Below are 23,681 nucleotides of genomic sequence, written 5' to 3'. Positions count from 1 at the left end.
GACACACTTCACTTTATGATTTGGTCTTTATTGTAGCTCAGTGTGTTACTCGATATATATATATATATATATATATATATATATATATATATATATATATATATATATATATATTAGGTTTATCTTTTCAAATCAGAAGACTGTTTTATACCTTCATTAGAAACACTGAAGTTAATGTTGAAGTAATGTGTTGATTTGTCCTCAGGATGTCACTGTTGAGTTAGAGATCACACCAGACAGAAGTTGTAGCAAAGGTTTTATATAGCACAGAAAATTGCGGTTTGTACTGTCATTGAGGTACACATTAATGAAACTGTTTGCAACTGTACTAACAGAAAACCCCAGAAATGTCTATACTGATGATCTACTAACATGATTTTGCTTGTGCTGCGGCTTTAACTGTTTCAAATGCATTTTTGGGAAATGTGATGGTGTGTTTATGCATTTATGTATAATTGTATTATTTCTTTTACATGTTGCATACTTATTGTGGTTGAATATCTGTTGGGTAAATTTACTGCTTCCCTTTGCTCTAACATGACACTGCAAAGTTTGCCAACAAGGTTAAAAACAACGTCACCCAAAGTGACGGGCTACGTCCTGCCCCTGCAAACTTTAGACGGACGAATGAGGATGGCCGACTTTTCCCAGTACAGAGTGATAGCCAATCACAATGTTTTTACTTATCTTGATTTGCATGTGTCCAATAAGGATTATTGTGTCTCTCTTTACAGCTCTCGGGGAAATTAAATCTAATGTAACTCCTCGTAACGTCAGTCTTACCCGGTGACAACCAGAGAAAGAGGACTTTCAAGAACATTTGTGGATGTACTCTTGTTTTTAAAGTAAAGTTATTCAAAACCGTGCTGGATTTTACGTGCAACATGACATTTGAGGAACTCAATGAAGATTACTCTGTTGAAAGGTAAATTAAATATGCGAATATGTTTTTATTCGAAAAATAAACCATATAGGCCTAACGTTAACAATATTATAGTAATTTTACCAATAAGCAAATCATTTTCAAGTCCGAAAAAGCGATTTTTGTAATGTATAGTTATATTTCAGTTTATTGTGGAACAAATTAAATAAAGACAGAGATAGCAAACACATAAGTTACCGGGTAGCCGTATCGGCTGCATCTGCTCACGAGACCCTTTGCGCGCTGTGACGTGCCATTAAACAACAGAATTTTAACGGTCTAAGGTCTATAAAGGTTTTACTGAAAAAGTTTTACAATTTATCTGCTTATATAAGTTAATCACTTAAAACATTAATTACTGTAATAGTGTTCAACCGCCATAGTCTAAATCTGTGCACGAGCCGTTGCCCTCAAAAATCCGTTCTGGACTCTATTAATGTTTTATTACTTGATTATTTATCTAAATTGTGATTTTTACAGGATGGATTCTGTGATTAAAGCTCTGGAGGAGGTCCTGCGCTCCACATTGCCGCAGGGATGTATTACAGTTGGGGTCTACGAGGCTGCGAAGTCACTCAATGTGTAAGTTCCAGTGTTAACTGGTTTTCAATGTCATTGCAACAGTTGCTGTGAAACGAACTAAATTTTCAACTCTTCTTTTTAGGGACCCTGATAACGTTGTGCTGTGCATCCTGGCCACGGACGACGATGATGTGAAAGATGTGGCGCTTCAGATTCACTTCACTCTTATTCAGGCTTTTTGCTGCGAGAACGACATCAACATCCTGCGCGTCAACAACACTCGTCGCCTCGCGCACATCCTCGGGGGCGCGGGCATGCACGGCAGCGAGCAGATGGATCTGCACTGCATCCTGGTCACTGTAAGTGTTAACAGTTAATTTATACCTGTGATTAGAATCTAAATATGAATCCAAAGCCAACAGGCCAGTAATCAGCATGTGAGCCATGTCTTTTAGTAACTTGTCAGGACATGTCCAGGTGTAACTTCAATTGCATAACACCCACATGCACATCCTGCTCTGTACTTATTCTAATGCAAATAGGCTCCTATTTGCATTCATTTTGCTCCATTTGAATCAAATGAACAGGTGCTTCAGTATTCATCATGCTTATAAGCTTTCAAAAGATTTGATATATTCCATAGAATGCATTCAATAAGATTTGCAAACTCTCAAAATCCATTAGGACATTCAAATTCATGGCCATATACTGCAGTTTTACTTTCATACTCACTCACAGTGACCATAGGTCCTCTTTTTCCTGGACATGTCCTGGTTGGGATTTCTAAATTGTTTGATTTAGAAATCCTGGCCAGGGCATGTCTAGGAAAAAGAGGATGTATTCACGGTTTAGGAAATCAAGGTGTCAGACTTATTAATGGCCAATACAGATAATGCAGAGATCAGGGTGATGATGGCTGATACAATGTTTGACAAAATATTTGAAATCATATGTGCGCCATTTAAAGACAAGTTTGACTGTAAAATACCATACTTAATGCTTTAGAAATAACTCAGCAGGACATGTTTTAGCAAACACAAACCGAATGTAATCCCATCTCTTCTTCTGATGTTCACAGGTTCCACATGCATCCACATGGAAGAACCCAGCTATGGGAAAAGTGAACCGCTTCTGCAGAGAGAGTCGCTGTATGGATCAGTGGGTGCCCATTATTAACCTTCCAGAACGATGAGGACAGCTAAAGACAAGGGAAAACATGGATAAAAATATCTAGTAAAAATCATGAAAGCTGAAAAAGGTGATCACAAAAGCACTGATAGTCCAGACTGGAGGAACTAGGGACTAAGCTACAGAATAAACTGGAGGAGGAGCACCCTTTTGCAATCCGAGATGATTCAGCAGTTTTGGCTTTGCTTGTGGGACTTTTTGAGGACGTCACAGGAAGCTAATTGTGAATGGAAGTGAGCACCTGAGTGTCTTGTGAGATAGTTTATTGGTGGGGTGTCATAAAGCACTTCAGTTAATTACAGGATGAAATATTTCTCAGGCAACACAATATCAGAGGTGATATTTTTCAAAGAGGCTGCCCTGTTCATTTTATTTTTTTGCTATCATTTTTTTAATTGTATACTATTAGTAGTTAATAATGTTGAAAATATATATTATTTTAAAGGGACTACTACTCCAAACCAATGACCATAGTATCCTGTAAGAACTTTTTTTTTTTTTTTTTTTACATAAGTTAATTGTTCTTTTGTGGTCTTTAAATTATTTATATTAAATAAGTATTTATGTGAAATATTTTATACTATTATATTCAAATGCCAAATGAATTTTGTGTTGTAATAAAAGTATTTTTAAACACAACATGCTAGTCATGCGGGTTATTCTGTTAGAGCTTTCTGGAAAAGCAAAGTGGACTAGTAGAATTGACCTGACAACACCATACACCTCTCAGATCAGCAGGGTCACGCTGGACTCAGTGGCCTTCGTGACTCCCTGTTACAGACCAACAAAAGCCATCCAAGCCTACCTTTTGTCCTGTTTAGTTCGCGTGACCATTGCATCTATTCATCAGATTCCTTTTTCAGCTGAAATGCATTGCTCAGGTTCAGTTTAATGTACGCTTGCTTGCGTCAATGTCAAACTAGCTGTCATAAATCAAGCTGCTCTTAATTGTGCTATGCTTGACAAACCGATCCTATGTAGGTTAAAAGTCAATGTGTGGTAAGAATGTAACCCATTATACAAGCCCGGCTGGAGAACGGAAGTGTCTAGGGACATGTTTGGAAGTGTTCAGAAAGCGCAGCCGCGATCACATGACTGGCACACATTAGGTCAGGTTTCCAGATACTACATACCAGTAAATCAATCGTTTAACCCACCACTTCCCTATTCAAAGGTGATGAAACAAGGTGAGAATGTTTTTAGGCTGATGCAAGGCAGGTAAATATCTCTTAAAATATATCTCTTAAAAAAATCTGTCATCATTTACTTGCCTTAGTATCATTCCAAACCCATATGAATATATTTCTTCTTTGGAACACAAATAGAGATATTTAGCAAAATGTCCAAGTTGCACTTTAACATAATAATAATAATAATAAAAATCAGCTTTTACATATGACAAATTTTCATATGATACACTGATATAGTACAAACTATTTGACATAGATATACAATGCACTTAGTTTTACTGTTTCACAATTTTAATAAAATCTTTCTATCAAGGTTCAGTACACGTTATGAAGGCTTGCAAAAATACAGAAATTAGAACAGAAAAAAAAAAAAAAACACCAAAATGAACAAAAGGAAACTCGTTTCTTCACAGAGATACTGAGGTCACAGGAATTTGGTTGTGAATCTCAAATACTGCATAACTTCTCTAAAGTCTACAAAATAATAGATGTTGCAGCATCAATATATGAATGCTTGCCCATTAAAGGTGTGAATGTTTCATGACTGCCCTTTTTGGGAAAAATCCATTCAATTCATAGAAAATATCAAACAAAAGTGGTCTTTTTTTTTTACAAGTGTGCTTGACACAGGAAAAATATATTTAAATCAGAAGGAAAAGGCACTTTAAATCTAAACAAAACAGAAACGTTAGCCAATGTCAACAGATAAAATAAGTGAGCACTACTTTGAACAACCTAAGGTACAAGGGTTTGAAAGTCCAGGGTAATCAGTTCTCTTTTCTTACAAACCACACTAGAAACTTGTCACTAATGGATTTTCACATAGTGGTACTGCCTTTCATCAGAACAAATAGTTATTTGTGTGATGTGAGATTTACTATATTGTTTTGTTTACCCAGCATGCACTTAAACAATGATGATTGCAGAAGTCACATAAAATTCATTATCCAAATCAAAATATGGATCTTTGAATTCCATTTATTTTAGTCAGTCCCTTTGCGATATTATTCATGTATATAACACGTCTGCTTATCAGACATTAAGTGAGAATTAATCAAGTAAATTGCAAATATATCATAATATGATGTGCTACTTCCCTATTTCAAGCACAAAGCGTAACTATCATTTAGTTGAAAAAAAAAGAAAGAACTTGAGCCAATTTTAAAATTTCTAAACAGCTTGATTCATAGGATAATTTCCTGAAATTACTTCAGTTTGGCCAAAAAAAAAAAAAAAAAAAAGACAAGTGATGCTGGTAAAGATGAGATGCAATGCTAATCATTACAAAAATAGCAATTCATTAGTACTGATTGAAGTTTATTTACAGTAATAAATACTGTAAGAGCTAAATACAGTTAAGACATGGCACAAAGTTATACTAAGGAGCTAGAGCTGGACTTAAGGCAAAGTTGAGTAGAAGTAATTAAATAAGATTAGTGCTTGGTACACTACAATATAATGCAGGGTTTTTTGTCCTTGAAGGGGTTTTCTGAGGCAGGAATGCCCATGAGAAGGGGGTCGTATTTGGCGTGTTCTCCACAGTAACGCATGAGGTCAGCAGAGGCCTTGGATACCTAGATGAGACAAGCCAGAATGTGAAAATGTAACGTTCTTGCATGTTTTTGTTTTATTTGTTTTACCCTTTGATGATTGAATGATTCAATCTAAAAAAAAACATTGCGTATGGTTTAAGATAATAATATACACTACTGTTCAATAGTTTGGGGTCATTAAGATGTTTTTAAATGTTTTCAAAATAAAACTCATTCTTATGCTGCACTTATTTGATTAAAAAATACAGTTAAACAGTAAAAATTCAAAATAACAAAATAAATGTGTGTGTACACACACATAAATACATTTTCAGAAGCCATTAGCCATTATGATGCTTCAGAAATCCTTTGAATATGCAGTTTTTGGTAGTTAGGATAGTTCAACCAAAAGTTTTAATTCTGTCATCCTTTTTTTTTTTTACACACCCAGTTGTTCCAAACCTGTATGAGTTTCTTTCTTCAGCTGAACATAAAAAATAAAATTTTTAAGAGCTGCTGGTACACACTGACTCCTATAGTGAAAAAAAAAAAATGAAACTTTGGTTGAAAATATATCCTTTTTCGTTCAGCAGAAGAAATACATTAATACAGGTTTGAAACAACTTGAAGGTAAGGAAATGATGACAGAACGATTATCAGTGATTAAACGTAAAAGAATGAAGAGTTGTGCTGCATAATGTTTTTATGGAAATCATGATTTTTTTTTAAGGATAGTTTTAAAAGGACATTATTTTTTTTACTAGGAAGCATAATTATTTGTTTGCTATTTTGTTACAAATGTAAAAAATACACAATAACAATAATGGATAAAATGGCTTTTAAAGATCTGTTCACAGTAAATTTAGAGGGTTAATTTACCTTTATCCTCTCAATACTGGCCTCGACTCTAAGTTGCTGTACCATCCTCCTAGCATGTGCCAGGTTGTTTGAGCCCACCATTTTAGAGGACATTTTTGAAACCATATAACTGCAAAAACAAAACAAAATGTAATATTAATCTACAAATATCATGAAACAATCACAATAAGACACAATAAGAGAACAGCATCCACAATTTGGATATGATGGCCAAAAAGTTTATTTGTTATAATGCATAACAAATTCAAAAGTTCCTGTAATGTATTATTTATTTCCAGGTTCCTGCATTCTCTCAATTTAAGACAACTTGAATTCCTCATGAGTACAGTACAATGACGTAGAAAAACAGCATCTATTGTCACTCAAAACATACTTTAACAAAAGACTTCTGGTTAAAGGAAGAGGAAATATTGTAGCATTTTTTCCCTCTGGTGGTGTTTTAGGTTACTAGTCCTCAAAGACAAAACATTTTTTTTCACATAGGACATGTCCTACTTTACCTGGCTTGAGGAAGTTTGGCAGTGGCATGATGTCACACACTTACAAAACCTGGACAGTGTTACAGTGCTCTCTATGGGGAAAGGTTACATAATAGCAAATGCCCTTCCATAATATCCAGGTGCCAGTCAACAGACAGTCTGCACTACAAAAAATATCCAAAATATCCTAAGCTATTCAAATTCAGTTATGCCAAATAATTAAAAAAAGATGCAAGAAAGAAGTGCAATTGCAATTTAACATGCAACTATTACATTTTGAAAGCTGAACATTCTATGAATGTACACTATAATATAATGGTCAGTGAAACTTATGTTTTTGAAGTCTTGTGTTCACCAAGGCTGCATTTATTTGATCAAAAATATGGTAAAAATGGCCTACTAAACATGCTGATTTAGTGAAATATTTATTATTATTATCAATGCTGAAAACTTTATATTTTTTGTGTAAACCAGGGGTAGGCAAGTTCAGTCCTAGAGAGCCGCAGTCCTGCACAGTTCAGCTCCAACCCTGAAAAAAAAAAAACCTCACCTGCCTGTACCTTAGTAATCCTGAATGGATTGATGAGCTTGTTCAGGTGTGTTTGATTAGGGTTGAAGCTGAACTCTGCGGCTCTCTAGGACCGGATTTGCCTACCCCTGATGTAAACCATAATACACTTTCCAGGATTGTGTGATCAGCATTTATTTGAAACAGAATTATTTAGTAACATTAATGCCTTTACTTTTGATTAAAAGTTATGTGATCATACTGTGAATGCGTGATCAAAAATCCTTGGGCCATTTCCTATTGCTCTTAAGAATCATTAAGGAACATTACTAAATTTATTATGCCATCTAAATAAAACAATGGAATCTTTAGGCTAAATATAGCAATAGAAGATACAGTGTGCAGAAGATAATACAAGTAAATTGAATTTTACAGGAAGACAGTCTTTAAAGATTGAGTGTACAGTATGTCTACACCTCAATCAAAGAAAATGTGCTGATGACTTTATGATACTGACACTGCATACTGATGTGTGTAGAGGTGTAACTGTCTCAGTTAACCCTGAGGTCACCAACTGCTGCCCCCTAGACACATTCATTCAGCAGATGTTATCAGTTCTAGCCATTCGCTACATGATCTCACAGTGACACCAGCACTCCCTGATCAACCAGCCGTAGTAATGCAATTAATTCTCACTCAGCATACACTACTGTGACTACTCAGCACATTTGGACTTGCATCACCTAAAGGCAGCAAAAGAATAGTGTAAACGTTTTCATTTTATGCTAAGGTACTGAGCATTAAAGGTGTGGTGTTAGGAAGAAAAGACAAATTGCAGTTAATATGCAAAAAGTCTAAGAAAGTCAAGAATACTAATTAGTAGATATTTAGGGCAATACTTCTCAACCAGGAGGTTTTTATTAGATGTATTATAGGAACAGTTCAACCCAAAAACTTTCTGAAAGTTTATTCACTCTAAGGCCATCCAAGATGTAAATGAGTTTGTTTGTTCATCTGAACAGTTTTTGAAGAATTTAGGATCCTCTGCAATGAATGGGTGCCGTCAGAATGAAAAAGCAGAAAGCTGCAGGTTTGTAAGAAACAAATCCATCATTAAGAATGTTTTGTCCTCTGTCCATAATATTGCTTTCTCCAGTGAAAAACACATCTTGTCTTACTGAGGAGAGAAATATGCACAGAAAAAGCACAATTTGCAAGTAAAGATTTTTCAAAAATGTTGCAAAATATTTTGGTGGATTATGAGAGGACAACAGGGGATGGATTTTTAAAATCACCTTGATGGATTTGTGTCTTGAGGAGAAAAAAAAAAGCATGCACTTTTTGCTTCACAAGACAACCGATGAAGTGGATTATTGTGATGTTTTATTATCTGTTTGAACTCCCATTCTGATGACACCCATCACACTATGAAATGAATGGGCTACCAGGCTGATAAACGGTCTAATATCTGATAAACATCTCTCTTTCTCCAGGATGTTTTAACGACTTTATGGAAATTTTATTAGGTAGGTCAGAGGCCATTTCTACAGAAAGCAGTCCGTTGAGCCCCAGGGTCCAGTTCTATAGAAACCACTCTCAAAAACACTTCACATCTGACAGTGCATGCTACTCTCTTGCAAACAGGGTTATTACCCAACAGAAGTAAGCCTAGACCAGGAATAGGCAACTTTGGTCCTGGAGTGCTGCTGTCTTTCAGAGTTTATCTCCAACCCTGAACAAATACCAGTTGCCTGTGGTCTTTTGGTGCATTCCAAATGGGATATATCACCCTTCGAAGGGCACTGAAACAATCAGTGAAATCAAACATAATTAAGGGTCGTTCCAAACCGAAGTGCTCAAAACTGTCCACTTCAAAGGGCCCTTCAGAATTAAAGATTTCAAAGGGTACAACTGATAGACACTTTGGGCTCCCATGATTCTTTGAGCAGATTCTTTACATGATGACGACGCCTCCATTTGGGCACTTGATTATGTGACACAGAAGGGCATTTCAAGAAATAGTTGTTCGGTCTCCTACACCCCTCAAAGCTCTCACTCTGGAGGTTAAACCCTTTGAAGGGATTAGGGCATAGGGATGTCCCCTTCTGAATGGAACGCAGCATAAGTAATCCTAAAAACATCGATTAGCTTGATCAGGTGTTTGATTTTGATGGGAGCTAAACTTTGCAGGACAACAGCACTCCAGGAACTATTCCTGGCCTAGATATTTTTATCATGAAAAGGATGTGTCAACATCTATCAAAACTACATGGCATAAGTATTCCACTGAATGAATGTGTACTCTTATCTAATAAGCATGCAGTCCAGCAGAATTCAGTATGTCCAGAATGAGACCGTGTTGTGCAGACAAAACTTTTGCCATTTTAAATGCTACAAGTGAGTTTAGGCATCACAACTATAATTTACAGCCTGAAAATGGATAATTATTTTGAGATTGACTAATGCTAAGTATTATATTTAAATAGCAAGTAAATATCTAATTTTGACTGAAATTATTAGATTAAAAAAAAAAATTATATTACTGAAATGATACAGATTTATTGTTCTTTCCTAGTTTACACAAAAAAAAAGTTATTTCCACCATATTCAAGCAAAGGATTTCTGCAAACTAATTAGGAATTTTATGAAAGTCTTAAATCATTAAAAGCACTGTAGCACAATGAGGCCGGTTTGCTTTAGTATTTAACAACTGTAAACTGATTTGCAACCAGCAGGTTGAAGTATAAATGTGACAATGACATCATGCACTTGCCCAAGCATCATGCAGTATTAGTGGCCAAGTCAAAAATAACCACTGTGCATAGACTTCCAGCAGATGGGAATATGTGAACTAGTCCACAAAAACGAGTCAATCCACACTGAACAACACAGGACCAAGGCTACAATAATGGGCCATTATCAGTCAACGCCTGGGGCCTAAACAAAAAGCAGCTCTTGGAGATAATGTCTCAAGTAAGTCAGCATGTGTGCAACCTGATAACCAAGAGCTGTATGTCGAGGTTTCACCCCTTAGAAAACGAATAACTCTGTCATGAGGGGATGAACCTGTGCCAAGTCAGGCAACCCTGGAAAAATTCTAGGACCTGGAACAATCTACAGTGAAAGAATTGCATTTTTGTTCTTTGTTGTGGTTTAAGAGGGTATTAGAGAGAAAAAGAGTGAGAGAGAGGATGCAGCTGTGAAAGGGAGGTTGTGCATATATCTGTGGGCAACATGCCAGATATGCTGGTGCAACAGAGGTGCAATAAAACCTCCGTCCATTGTGTTATCTGCCTGTCACTCTCCTCTTAATGCCCCCATTCATCTCAGCAGCTGAGAAACGCACAACCATTCAACCTCGAACAACAAATTCACCCCAGCAGAGCTCTGCAATTAGGCTACAACCCTAAAACAAAGGAGAGTTTATGAAGCCCCAGTCACTAGCAGCTCCACTCTGTATGAGTACATCAGATTATATATCGCTATCTGAGGCCAAAGGTCTGCACTTGGCTCCTCCTATTTAATATACTGGATGGCTCAATAACAGTGAAAACACAGTAAAGTCACACAGCAGTAACTGGGTTTGGGATTTTACAGGGAGGGTCTTTGTGCTGAGGGGCTCCACTATGGGAAAAGTGAGACAAGAAAACAAGCAAATGTAGAATGAAAGAATAACTTGCTGTGAGTTTATAGAAAATAAATAATCCTTAAAAGAGATCCAAAAAAGTCCACGTATGCACCTTCAGGTCGTTCCAAGCATGTATGACTTTCTAGTTTTTTTTTGTTTTTGTTTTTTTTGTTTTGGGTTTCACAGAAGAAATAAAGTCATATAGGTTTGGAACAACATGAAGGTGAGTAAATATTGCATGAATTGTTTTTGATACACTTATATAAGCTGCAAATAGATGCTTACATTTTCGGACCACCATGTTGGGTAGGCTGTTGTAGTCAGTTGCCCAGGTGTTGGTCTGTAGTTGCAAGGTATTTTGTAGTGAGTTGCTACTGTATGCAGTTGCAAGGTTTTTTTTGTTTTTGTTTTTTTTTTTGTAGCAAAGTTTTTTGCCTCTCCCAAATTTTTATGATATTTCAGTCATTAGATATTGCTCCATTCCAGAATTCAATTCTAACAAATATGACTAGACAGTCCTAAAATTAAACATTTAGCAGTTAAAAGTCTCACTTTTATTTTTTTAAGAATATTTATGCTCCTTCGAAAAAATAAATGTCAAACTGTGTTCCTAATGGTTTCAAAAGGTCATCCAAGTGCCAGTTTACTCCCATACAAGTTTGCCTTACAACTGATTAAAATTAAAATTTAATTAAAAAAATTTAAAATGTATGCATTTAGCAGACGCTTTTATCCAAAGCGACTTACAGTGCATAAAGGATATCAAATTTTACCTATCATTTGTTCCCGGGGAATCAAACCCCCAACTTTGCGCTTGATGCTCTACCAATTGAGCTAAAGGAACACTATTTAACATGATTAATAAACATTACAATCAGGAGACGCTTGGCTAAACAATTATAGTTTTTCTGAAATAGTACATATGGAAACATTTATTACAACAAATCTCTGATGAATATGAATCTTCAGTTACAAAAAAAAGAGTTCCTAGTTTATTTAAATTCATACATAACTGAAAAAAAAACGGTTCAGTTAAGAAGTCAGTTGTTAACACATTAAGAGCTTTGAAGGTGTAAAGTATTTGAGTCAATGTAATTCATTACTGTACTGAAGTATCTTTTTGGATACTCTGTAGTTTTACAGAGTATCAAAGATATTAGCAACTTTACTCTCTACTTCACTACATTTTTTAGTTAATATCTGTACTCTTGACTCCACTACATTTGTAATGAGTGTTGCTATCACACATTGCATTTTGCATGGCACCTTAGGTTTTCTACAGCAGTTTATTTCTGCTACAAAGTAAGTGATATCGCCAACCAAGTACTATATCTTGTGCATTTTGCCTTTACTCCTCCAAATTTGTCACAAACACTACTTTACATGATTGTGAGTTTCTTAGCACGTATGAATCACAGGTGTTTTACTGTATATATATGAGATGAGGACATTATTTCAGCAGGCAATGAGGCAGAAACCAGCACATCCTGTGCAAGAAAGATTTGACTTAATTTTACTTAACATTATTTTATCTATCCATTATACTAAAGAGAGTGTTCGGTAAAAGCTATCGATTGTTTTGTGGCTTTTTTTTTTTTTTTTTTTTTTTTGTGCAGTTTTGGTTTTACAAAATAAATGATTGTTCCCCTCACATATCAACTCTTCCTAGTTTTTCACAGATATGTCTCTTTGATTCGTGCATCTTTGAGCCTATGTTTGGTATAAGTAAAATACTTAAGTACTGTTAATATCAGATACTCTAAGACTTTTACTTATGTTGTTTTAGAAATGATGACTTGTAACTTGCAATGGAGTAATTTTCACTATAAAGTATATCAAGAATTGTTTTCAGGTACTCTTTACACCTCCGCTCTTAACGATTTGTTGACAGTGAAGCAAGAGCATTTTTGTCTATTTTTCCCTCTTTTTCGCTTTTTTCGCTATTATTTATCCATTGTAACTTCTTATTATAATAATCTGAAGTATTTATTTGAAGCCATAACATAAGCTGGGCCGTACACACTGTACAAGTACAGAATGTGGATAACAGTGTTGCATTTCGACCTCATAATCCTTTAAAGGGGGGGTGAAATGCTATTTCATGCATACTGAGTTTTTTACACTGTTACAGAGTTGGATTCCCATGCTAAACATGGACAAAGTTTCAAAAATTAAGTTGTACGTTTGAAAGAGTATTTCTGTTCCAAAAATACTCCTTCCGGTTTGCCACAAGTTTCGGAAAGTTTTTTTCGAGTATGGCTCTGTGTGACGTTAGATGGAGCGGAATTTCCTTATATGGGTCCTAAGGGCACATCTGCCGGAAGAGCGCGCGCTGCCGTATAGCAGAGCACACTGATCAGAGCGAGAGCGTCGCGAAATGTCACAAAAGAAGTGTGTTTTTGGTTGCCAGGGCAAGACAACCCTGCACAGATTACCAAAGAAAAAACAGCATTAAGGGACCAGTGGACAGAGTTTATTTTTACAGAGCATCAACGAAGTTGTGCAAGTGTTTTTGTTTGTTCCCTGCATTTCGAAGATGCTTGTTTTACAAACAAGGCCCAGTTTGACGATGGATTTGCATATCGTTTATTTCTTAAGAATGATGCAATCCCAACAAAAAAGGGTCACGATCGTGTGTTGGAACCACAGGCGGTGAGTAAAACTGCTTAAAATATCTCTGCCTCCTTGTTAGTGCGTCCGCCTCCCATGCCGGAGACCGGGGTTCGAGCGAGTCGTTGCTGCTGCTGCTCTTGTTCAGTTTTCAGCCTCGGGATCTGATTCTGGATCATAAATAAATGGCTGAATCTGACTGTTAGCCATGGTTTGTTTTGGATGATGGTTTTGTCCTCACGATAATGTCACAGCTTCCAAACGCTCAACGCAAAAGCCTACTGGCGCTCTAGATTTTTTAGCTCCGCCCACACGTCACACCTCCAGTCGGTCGTGTTTTTCCGGGAAAAATCGGTACAGACTATCTTTCTCTTATGAATATAATAAAACTAAAGACTTTTTGGAGTTATGAAGGATGCAGTACTACTCTATAGGTACTCAAGATTAACAGGATATTGAGTGAAAACGAGCATTTCAACCCCCCCCCCCCCTTTAACTGAATGTACCCCGCTTTACTAGTCATCAAAGATAAAGCAGTTGCAGACCAGCAGCATATATTGTTATTCAATTTAAATTATAATAAAAATTTTGAGCAAGTTTAAAACTGGCTTATGAATCATTTTGACAGACTTATTAAAATAAACTGGTTCACAAGTGTAATTCATTTACAAATTGGAGATGATAACTTGTGTTGTTTTCAATGTAGTAGCATTCAGAATAAAATGGAGCACACCCAGACATAACGCTACCTCATAAAATGATATCTAACTAAACTATATGTTAATATACGCACATTTTTCTCAACTACCACCAATGGAATTTAAACATGACTGGTTTATCATTTTAATCACAGGCTGGAGTGTTTCTCTGGTCTCTCCTTCAGTGTAAGCACACAGGATTTTCTGCACATCTGAAGCATTATTATTATCTGAAGCATTATTTTGCTGGATGAGTTACAAGCCAAAGTTTAATATTTTGGGTTAGGGTTTGTTCCAGTCCCATCAAGCACCATTAATGAGTAATGCTCCAGTGACAACAGTGTTCTCCCGACTCTACACATGGCTGAGTGGCATAGTTTCCAGGACAGGGTTGTGTATGAAATGCAAATGTTTTCATGAAAAATGAGAACAAGAGAATGCATGGGAATGACGAGGAACATCAATATACGGTGCAAGATAAAGCATCTTACGAAAAATGAAACAAGCTAAGTCTTAAAATGAGAAACAGAAAAAAAGGAGTATGACAAGCAAGATATGTTTTGCATTAACCATTCATATTCAGAGAAGTATATGTGAACCTGTAGCAATGAGCACACTAACATTCACATTTGTACAGAAATCTGATGATAATAAATTAGAAATAAAAAATCTCTATGCCTCGAATGACAAACAACGCATGTTTGGGTTTAAAAGAAACCCTGTCAATCCAGCCTCCATTCACAAACGGAAAAGAATTGCAAACATTAACGCCTCCAGATTTTCTGAATGTCACATGAACTAATGTATCATCATGGGATCAAAAGATCCTTTTCATGAAGTCATCTGCGCATGATAACACCCATATTTTATATTGGTCAACCGTCTCCACAGGATTGAGGATTTTCACTAATGTAATAAAGCCTTGAGGATATTGTGAAAGGTTTGGTCATAGAGCCACCTATAATATGGGGAAAAACCACTTTGTGACAGGATCTCATAAACGCCATTGTTCTGCATCACTAAAACGTGGCAATTTAACACACACACACACACAAATATATATTTCATTTGCAAAGTAGACATTTTACAAACTCCACCCCCAGAAATACTATAGACTAAAACTAGATGTGTACATTTTGTGGAATTTAAGGTGTTTGTATGTGCAAAACTCGTAATACTAAAGTGTTGCTACGCAGTTTCTAAGGTGTTCTAGGTGCTTTTCAGTATGTTGCTGTGTGGTTGAAAATGTGTTCTGAGTGGTTGTTTAGGGACCCAAGTGAAGTTTTATGTTGCAATATGGATATATAAATAAGCAATTACTTGAAATTTAGTTGCAATTGCAAAACAAAGTTACAATAACCTTTTTTTGTTTGTCTGTTTGTTTTTAGGTGCCAAAAGCTCTTGCAGAGAATGTTTAATACATTAACACTAAGGGTACTGCCACATCAGTGATATTACTGTGAAACTTTTGTAGGCAAAATTTTACAGGGCCCAATAAATCTTATGTAAAATCTGTGGAGGGACATATTTGCCCTCACGCAAAATTCCAGAACTCATTGAATTATAAATGACTTTCGCCCTGTGAAAATTAAAAATATAAGCTATACTTGTAGCGATGCTTTCCTCATTAACCACAAGCTTGGCACTAGTAATGCTGTGATCTTGCAGAAAGAACACACACTGGCTGATGCAGATGCATTTCCAAAACTGTACAAGTTTCATTATTTCTAAACATATATAACCATATAACACATAATCAAGATCTGTGTATGATATTTGCACACTGACTGGCTGAAGAGGAGACACAGCAGGCACATAACACCTTAAAGAGAGTATTTATAGTCACAAAATCATAAGCATTTCATGGAAGTTATTCTGAACCAAACAGGAGCTCAGAACATCATGACACAAACTGTTCCAGATGAACAGTTTAGTCCACAATGAACTTGACCTGACTGGCAAAACACAATACTTCAAAAAAAAAGGTAAATGTCTGTGCCTTGCTTCTTTAGAATTTATTAAAAATAAATAAATACAAATTTGACCTTGACATGATTTGAACGTGAAATCTTCTGATCTGGTGTCAGACATGCTACCGTTGCGTCACAAGGTCACAATAATTTTGTGCCCAGTAGAGAGAGAAAGAAAGTGACCCAAAACACACTTTAGTTACAGGTGAGTAGAGTAAGTCACAAATGCACATAGAGCATGTGACTGGGGAAGGAGAAAAATACAAAGAAAGAGACTTCAGAGAAAGCACCTTTATACAGAGTGAAGGGAAAAAGAAAGCACTGACAAGCATGACAAGAAAACAATCAACAGCATATGGCAGGCTTTCCTTTGGAAACCCCATAGAGAAAACTGGTTTAAATTTGTTATGTTCAATTACCAATGAGAGTTATCTTGCAGCTTGCTAGAGGTATAAAGGGCAAAAAGGCCCACAACTTCTTTTAACCACTGAATTAAAAACTTTTCCTGAACTAGCCTATATGTTTTCATTTTAAATGTCTTCATCAAAATAGTCAAATTCCAGTCAGACTGACTCAGAAGAGACATTCGTTCAAGAATTAGACTTAAATCAATGTAATGTTTGTGTCTGATTCAAAAAGAACCAACTCATAAGTGTCAATCATTCATGAATCGGACACTTGTTCACATTGTACGCTTGTTTTTTGCATATAGCCTGTGAGTACAATTCAATAGAAAAATGTTTCTTGCCATTGTGCATGACATGACACACTTGGTGAAAACAGGACATATTTGATGTTCAATACGCAGCTTTGTGAAGGAGTATTATGAACTATTGAGATCAAAAAAGGAATACCAAATATGGGAGAAAAAAACACTGAGAACTTTAGAAGCAATAATCTTCAGACACCATGTCTGTCCAACATAATAATAATAAAAAAAATATGGCATTCCCAGGAAATAAAACAAAAACAAATAAATACTATTTTTTTGTGAATAACAGTCTCACTTTTAATCATTAATCCTGGTTGATCAAATTACTTTGAATCTAAAATTAAGACACGCTTCATTTTTTAACATTAACTCCAATTGGGGATATTGCGCTCAAAAAGATAAAGTACGATTGTTGTATGAACATAGAGCGCCCTTTTATAGCCTCATGCCACCTGCATACATCATTCTTTAAGAGAAGAACTGTGGGACAAAACACTTTGGGGCCCTATGGCCACCCTGAGAATGAGCTTCTCCCACATAGAACCTCTCTAACAAAACTCCCTTCACAAGTCCCCCAAAAGCCAACCTCAGGTCTTTGAGGAAGCTTCCCAAACTTTTCATAATTGCTGCTTTGTTCCCCCTGACAATGAACTTCCCCTTGGACTCTCACAGAGCTTTGTTTCCTCAACACACATCGTCTCAACCACCTGAGGCTGCTCATTGCAACAGACACTATTCTCAGTTTACAGCAATTGACACCTCGCTGGATCAATAACTTCCATTCATTCAGTTGCCTCATGGAAGCTATTTCCCTGAATCTTGCCCATCTCTACTCTCAGGAAGAAGCCATGCTCTCACTACTTTCCCATCAGGAAGATAGTTTTGGCAAATTCCTATTCCTAAAGAAGTTGTCCAAATAAGAATAGGTAGCTGTGTGTTTGATTCCCTGAGGAAACACATACTGGCAAAATATTAACTTTTAATGCATTGCATTTTATTTTATGGGGAAAGGCATCTAGCAAATGCATAGATTTAATACTGAAAGGTCATGGCAAACTATATTCCTAGACAGGAAAGACATGACTTAATGTCAGCACTTTCTTATTACTCCAACAAACAATTGGGAAATACATAACTGATGTAATCTGCCATTAAATTATATAATTGTAATAAAAGCAGTGACAACATTTTTATGCTACTATATATTATAAAGACAAATTGTGTCCCTACCAAATAAAGCAGCACATCAAAAAGAATGGGGACAGGTTATAGAGTAACAAAACCATAATCTTGTGTTTACTTCCATTTATGGTAATGTTGTGCCCCATTGATTAGTGAAAAAGACTTCTAAGGTGAATTTTAGAATAGTTCCTAACAGTTGGAGTTAATGAATAGATAATAGCATTAATCACTCTTAATGTTGATGTCAGATAGCAAGGAAATGTGAAGTTTGTCCAGCTGGTCTTGGTCAAGCTAAAAGGGGGATGTATCATTCTGACCATCTGTCATGTTTATACTGTGTCTCACACATAATTTTGCCACTGTTGCCTCTGGCTTGCTTAGTTGGGGTCACTTCATCTACAGCGATATTGTTGACTTGAACTGCCTTTAACTGTCATTATTGACACACTGTTTTCCTAATGAACGTTGTTCAGTTGCTTTGATGCAATTTATTTTGTTTAAAGACATCGCTATATAAATAAAGGTGACTTGACTTGACTCTCACCATGGACCTGACCCCAACCAAACTTTAAAAATGGAAAATCATGTCAAAAGGCAGGATTTTTTGCTTTTCTTTTTCTTCTTTTTGTTTCTGTCACAAAAACAAATTATTTGTATGTGTAAGCATACCTGGCAATAAAGCTCATTCTGAGTTGGATTTTTTTTCCAACTATGGCCTAATTGGATTTCATCCACAAACTTAAAAGCATAGAATCAAATTTGAGTCATGTATGCCATCATTTGGAGATAAATGGTAGTGCAGGGATTTAGGTGCCAAAACAACGTCTTTGTGGTCACAGACCATCATTACAACATAAAAATCACTACCAGATACATATTATCAGTAGAAGGCATCCTAGCATGCAGAGTTTGAATTTAGCTACAGCTGACACATAATCTGTCATTTTTTTATGTTAACAGCACAAATTTTCCAATATTCTACATAAAAAAAACACTGTTAGTAATAACTAATAATTACTGTTAGAAAATAATTACTTACATAATAATAATAAATCTTATAATTATTGAAATCAATTATATAACATTACATAAAAATATATATAAAAATATATATATATTATATATATTATACACACAAATATGATGGAGAATAAATTGCTACTACTAACTAGTATAATGTAGAATAAATTACTGCTACAAATACTACAACAATACTAACAAAACAACTTACCAAACAACAATAAATAATATTACATAAAATAGTTTTAGATGAAGAACAGCATATCACACTCTATATACTACATAGAATAAGCCTTGCTCAAAATTTGTGATAAAATACAGCTGAATAAATACTACAGCTTTATACTAAACTGAACTTTCATGCACATTCGGCAGATTTTATTATCAGCTCCTTATTCACAGACTAATTCAAACTGTTATGGATGGTATTTGAGGTTGTCATAAACATGCCTAACAGTGGAAGCGTATGATGATTTTGACAAGGGTAATACAATAAATCCATTCATCAGATTGGGACGGAGGTGAATGGTTGGCAGACATTAAGTGGAATCCACAAATTCTTAAAAACCTCATGGCCATCATTTCACCAATCATGATTTTGTATATCATAATTACTGCAATAACGTGTAACTAAAATGGTTAACTGAGCAGGTCAAGGAAAACCAATGAGAAACACGAAGAAATCATTTTAGGTGCTTGGATAACAGTTTTTACATTTGACATCAGAACTAGGAAACCATTGACTAAAATGGCACATGATCTTGTAATTCTTGCATAACTTAAATCTTCCAAAATACAGTCCTTTCAGTGTAGTTCTGAAGTCATGCTCTCAGCAGCTCTATAAAAAAAAAAAAAAAAAAAAAAAAGATAAAATGTTTTTAAAGGTATCAGAGGATGAAAATGACTGCACGTGCCTGATCTTGGCAAAGACATTTTTCTGTGAAATCACAGGAGTGAGAATACAGTTTATGAGTTATTCAAACTCACATTGCCTATGGACGGGCTAGTGTGGGAATTATTTATACATTATCAATATTTTACATTAGTTTTAATTTTCATATTTAAATTTTAGTTTTTTTTAACTTTAAGTGCTTTTTCCATTATCTCTAGCTTTAAGTGAGAGTGGTGCTGACATATATATGATGGTGCGATACAACAAATCGTAATGTGGCTTCTGAGGAAACCAAAATGGTGCAACACTTAGTTTCACAATCAAATTGACAAAGGGTAAACTACTGCAACAAGTACGAACATTGGCTAAATGCACTGTACAACATAACCAAAAATTAAATAGAAGAAAACTAAACTAAGGAGAAACTGCACATAGTTTTCACAGTAAGCAGTACAATTACATTTCCTTGAGTAAGAGGAAAAAAAACAATGTTTGCAGGTTTTGAAAGTCTAATATGTCATATTGCAGCCAAATATTTAACAGCTTGTGGGTTGGGGGCAGTTAACTTTTGTTTTTGTCATTTTGGATGACTAAAAGAAAGAAAAAAAGATTAGTTACTTGCATTAATGGGATTTTCTTTGTTTAACTCCATGTCATGTGACCATTAAAAAACGTCTGAGATTCATGATTTCCTTAAACTCTCAGGGGTACGTCAAATAAATATATTAGTTGAAAGTGGTTTGGCTGACAAAAAAAAAAAAAAAAAGTTTGTAAATCCCTGCATTACACGTAAATAAAGAATAATGTGAATATGTGCATGTTAATATGTTTGAAAGACAAGAGCCTTCCAAATACACAGTAATACATGATTAAATAACAAACTGAATAACAATTCAAATAAAAACTGTATTTATCAGTAAGAAAGAAAACTGAGAAAACACTGCTATAATGACTGGTTTTAGTGTGAATGTCCACACAACTGGAAGACTTTCTAAATGTACTGTATGTAAACTTTGATATTTTAATCACAAACACATTCTATAGCTCCAAAAGGATTGGAATATAGCACTTGAGTCATATGGTCTGCTATGGTGTTTTCCCTCTTTTTGTCAATTTTTGGATCTTGAAAGACACAGATATAATGGCAGGGAGGATAAATCAATCTGTTTTGGGGTAAAGTATTCATTTAAACAGAAATCTAATTATTTAAACTGTATTACTTAAATTTATGGGAGATCATGGACATTCTCAGGGCCATGTGTCATCTTTCAAAGGAGATCAGACTAGATTCCTACACATGAAGATCTCATACACATGAAGACAACATGGATGTGGCTACCAAGCCGATAACATCAGATTGTTTTGTTGCCCATAAAACGGCCCAAGGACGGCCCTTGAACAGAGTTTGATGAAAGAGAAATGAAGGGCTCCTCAATGGGCTCACATGCAAACTAATGAGTGTGGATCATTAACAGTGTAGTCATGCATGCAAGCCCCTTCAGAGGGGCAAAACTAGGCGTTTAAAACATTATAAACAAATCTGGACTGTATAGCCCATATTTAATGTGTACATACTTAAGGTACTGACTACAGAAGGAAATTAATTCGTCTTGGTTCTACTTGTATAGTTTGATCTGAGGCAATCTCACAGAAGCTGAGAAAGACTTAAAAAATGATATGTGGTACATGTTTATTGTATTTTCATCTTAAAACAACCCTACCAGAGTCTTTTTGGCCTACTAATATCAATGATTCAGAAGTACAGGAATTTCCCTCGCATACCAAAGGGTGGATGATAGATAGGCATTCACCTTAACTTTAACTTTGTAGTTCATGGGTTAGATTTAAGGCCACCTATTGATTTACAGTTTAATATTTCACATTCACTAACCTGTAGACTCGTGAAAGTTTGTAATCCGGTTTACAACTTGACAAACTATAAAAGTTTACAAGGCAACAGCTTTAACTCTTCGACATAAAATGTACCTAGGTCACAAAAAGAAGCAGTACAGTTGCCACATATTGTGTTATTTGTAAAATACAAATAAATTCGAACCGTAAAACTCATTCGCCGTCGACAGAACACTCTTACCTTTAAAACAATCTCTTGAAGTGTGATCTCCTGATAAATCAGTTTAGAGATGGAAAATACGCCCCAGAATTGGTTTTACGTGTAGCCTACTTCATAAGGTCCGTGAGTACAACTGTCTGAAAAAATTATCTAAATACTATTTTAAAGTTAATTGCATTCTTTGTCACTATTGTAACGTATTCGTGTTTCTTTGTGAATGACACCGTTTGTAACACTTCCACCTACGCTGACCAATCACAGTCCGCGCGAGACATGACGTCACCGTCGACCTTTCGAAGCATTCGAACTGTGGGGAGAGACATCTCTCCATCTTCAATAATAAAGCTATATGGACTGTTCGAATTTGCTCTGCTTTTGGACTGTTTGGTGATTATTTGTATGCAATATAACGGCCTTATAATAAGACTATTTTATTTATTTATTTATTTATTTATAATTATTTATTATATTAATTTGTTGGTTGATGTGACTTCTGTTACTGATATTGATGTTTATATTACGTGGATTTTCTCTGTATGTTCTAGTTTTCAGCAAAAAGAAAGCCACTGATTATTTTCTGTCTCTTTCCCTATGAATTCTGTTCAATTCGGCCGCCTCTTTCTGTGATTCTTTCTGACAAAATTGCAAAGAATGTTATTTTATTGTCCATGTTATTTTAGTACTGTCAGGAATCTATCGTTGTGATGGTGGCTGTCTCTTTACATTACAACACTGACACATTCAAAAGATTGATGAGTTACATTGTGCCATTACTTTTGAAAATAGGAAAGTTCTGACATCATCCGTCCACTTGTCCTTGGATTGTACATATTCTCAAATAGGCTATATTTATTTTATAAGGTTTTTATTTTTGTCAACACAACACAGTGACAAAATTATTTAAAGTCAGTCGTCATCCTGATTGGTCTTTATTTCATATTTACCCATTTAATGTTATTATGTTTTCTGTTTCAACCATGTTAACTCAGTAACACAAATAAAGAAGTAAGGAAATAGTCTAGGATTTCAAGATAAGTAGGCTACCCTCATTTGTAAAGAAGACGTATCAGTAGATGGCAACACCATACACACAGTGAAAAATTGTCACTGCATTTTCTAAATATTTGACACATTATGACAGCGTACATATTGAATGGCATTCTGTGAGAAAATCAGTATTAAGTCAGTGGATCACTAGTCTGCACCTGTTTCAAGAAAATAGCAGGAGATTGTTGAGGCTGAGATAAACTGAAAGGCTGCTGTGTTGCAGAGATGGGCAGGAAGATGATGGCAGCATACTAAGCAATGAAATTGTGCATTTTAGAGTGTGCTATTTAATTGTGATCTCTAGAAAGAAATTTCCTATACTTTTTTTTAATCATTTTTTTTCTTTTTCTTTTTTCTATTTTGAATTAGCTTTTATTTTGATATTTTACATTTTAGTAATTGTATTTGTGATTATTATTTTAATATTTTTTTATAAATTCATTTTTATTTTATTTCTGTTAGTAATTTTGTTGTTCAATAGTTTCAGTTTTTAACAATAACGTAATTCATAGCCAGTGGTGTAACTTTGTTTCAAAAGTTGGTGGGACAGGAGTGAGTGCATATGGGTGTGGGTTAATGTATCAACATGTAACTCATTTAGCTCCATTCAAAATTTCATTCTTACATGCAC

General features: G+C 35.3%; 2 protein-coding genes across 3 annotated transcripts; one reads left to right on the top strand and one right to left on the bottom strand.

Annotated features, from left to right (window-relative positions):
* Positions 1 to 767: 767 nt before the first annotated feature.
* LOC113114643 (growth arrest and DNA damage-inducible protein GADD45 alpha-like) lies at positions 768 to 3,354 on the top strand. Its single transcript, XM_026281541.1, has 4 exons — positions 768 to 925; positions 1,403 to 1,504; positions 1,587 to 1,803; positions 2,523 to 3,354. The coding sequence occupies exons 1-4, from the start codon at positions 885 to 887 to the stop codon at positions 2,634 to 2,636; spliced, it is 474 nt and encodes a 157-aa protein (XP_026137326.1). The 5' UTR covers positions 768 to 884; the 3' UTR covers positions 2,637 to 3,354.
* Positions 3,355 to 4,095: 741 nt separating this feature from the next.
* LOC113114631 (guanine nucleotide-binding protein G(I)/G(S)/G(O) subunit gamma-12-like) lies at positions 4,096 to 22,262 on the bottom strand. Of its 2 annotated transcripts, XM_026281528.1 has the most exons (4): positions 22,025 to 22,262; positions 21,824 to 21,918; positions 6,234 to 6,342; positions 4,096 to 5,396 (listed from the first exon to the last, which is right to left on the bottom strand). In XM_026281528.1, exons 3-4 carry the CDS (start codon positions 6,336 to 6,338, stop codon positions 5,271 to 5,273), a joined length of 231 nt encoding a protein of 76 aa, XP_026137313.1. In that variant the 5' UTR covers positions 6,339 to 6,342; positions 21,824 to 21,918; positions 22,025 to 22,262; the 3' UTR covers positions 4,096 to 5,270. The 2 variants fall into 2 exon arrangements, with proteins under 2 accessions (XP_026137313.1, XP_026137305.1); XM_026281520.1 differs by lacking the exon at positions 21,824 to 21,918 and having other exon boundaries at positions 22,025 to 22,260.
* Between the last annotated feature and the right edge of the window lie 1,419 nt (positions 22,263 to 23,681).

Source organism: Carassius auratus, chromosome 2, assembly GCF_003368295.1.
Source record: "Carassius auratus strain Wakin chromosome 2, ASM336829v1, whole genome shotgun sequence".
Taxonomy (NCBI): Eukaryota; Metazoa; Chordata; class Actinopteri; order Cypriniformes; family Cyprinidae; genus Carassius; species Carassius auratus.
Note: the sequence above shows the minus strand (reverse complement) of the source record. Positions and strands in the feature narration are given on the sequence as shown.

Bases quoted from the DNA above. Each gene is read 5' to 3' on its own strand.
- LOC113114643 (XM_026281541.1), top strand. From the start codon at position 885: ATGACATTTGAGGAACTCAATGAAGATTACTCTGTTGAAAG. The intron at 926-1,402 runs GTAAATTAAATA...TGATTTTTACAG, and splicing joins GAAGATTACTCTGTTGAAAG to GATGGATTCTGTGATTAAAG. The intron at 1,804-2,522 runs GTAAGTGTTAAC...TGATGTTCACAG, and splicing joins TGCACTGCATCCTGGTCACT to GTTCCACATGCATCCACATG.
- LOC113114631 (XM_026281528.1), bottom strand. From the start codon at position 6,338: ATGGTTTCAAAAATGTCCTCTAAAATGGTGGGCTCAAACAACCTGGCA. The intron at 5,397-6,233 runs GTAAATTAACCC...TGTCTCATCTAG, and splicing joins CCAGTATTGAGAGGATAAAG to GTATCCAAGGCCTCTGCTGA.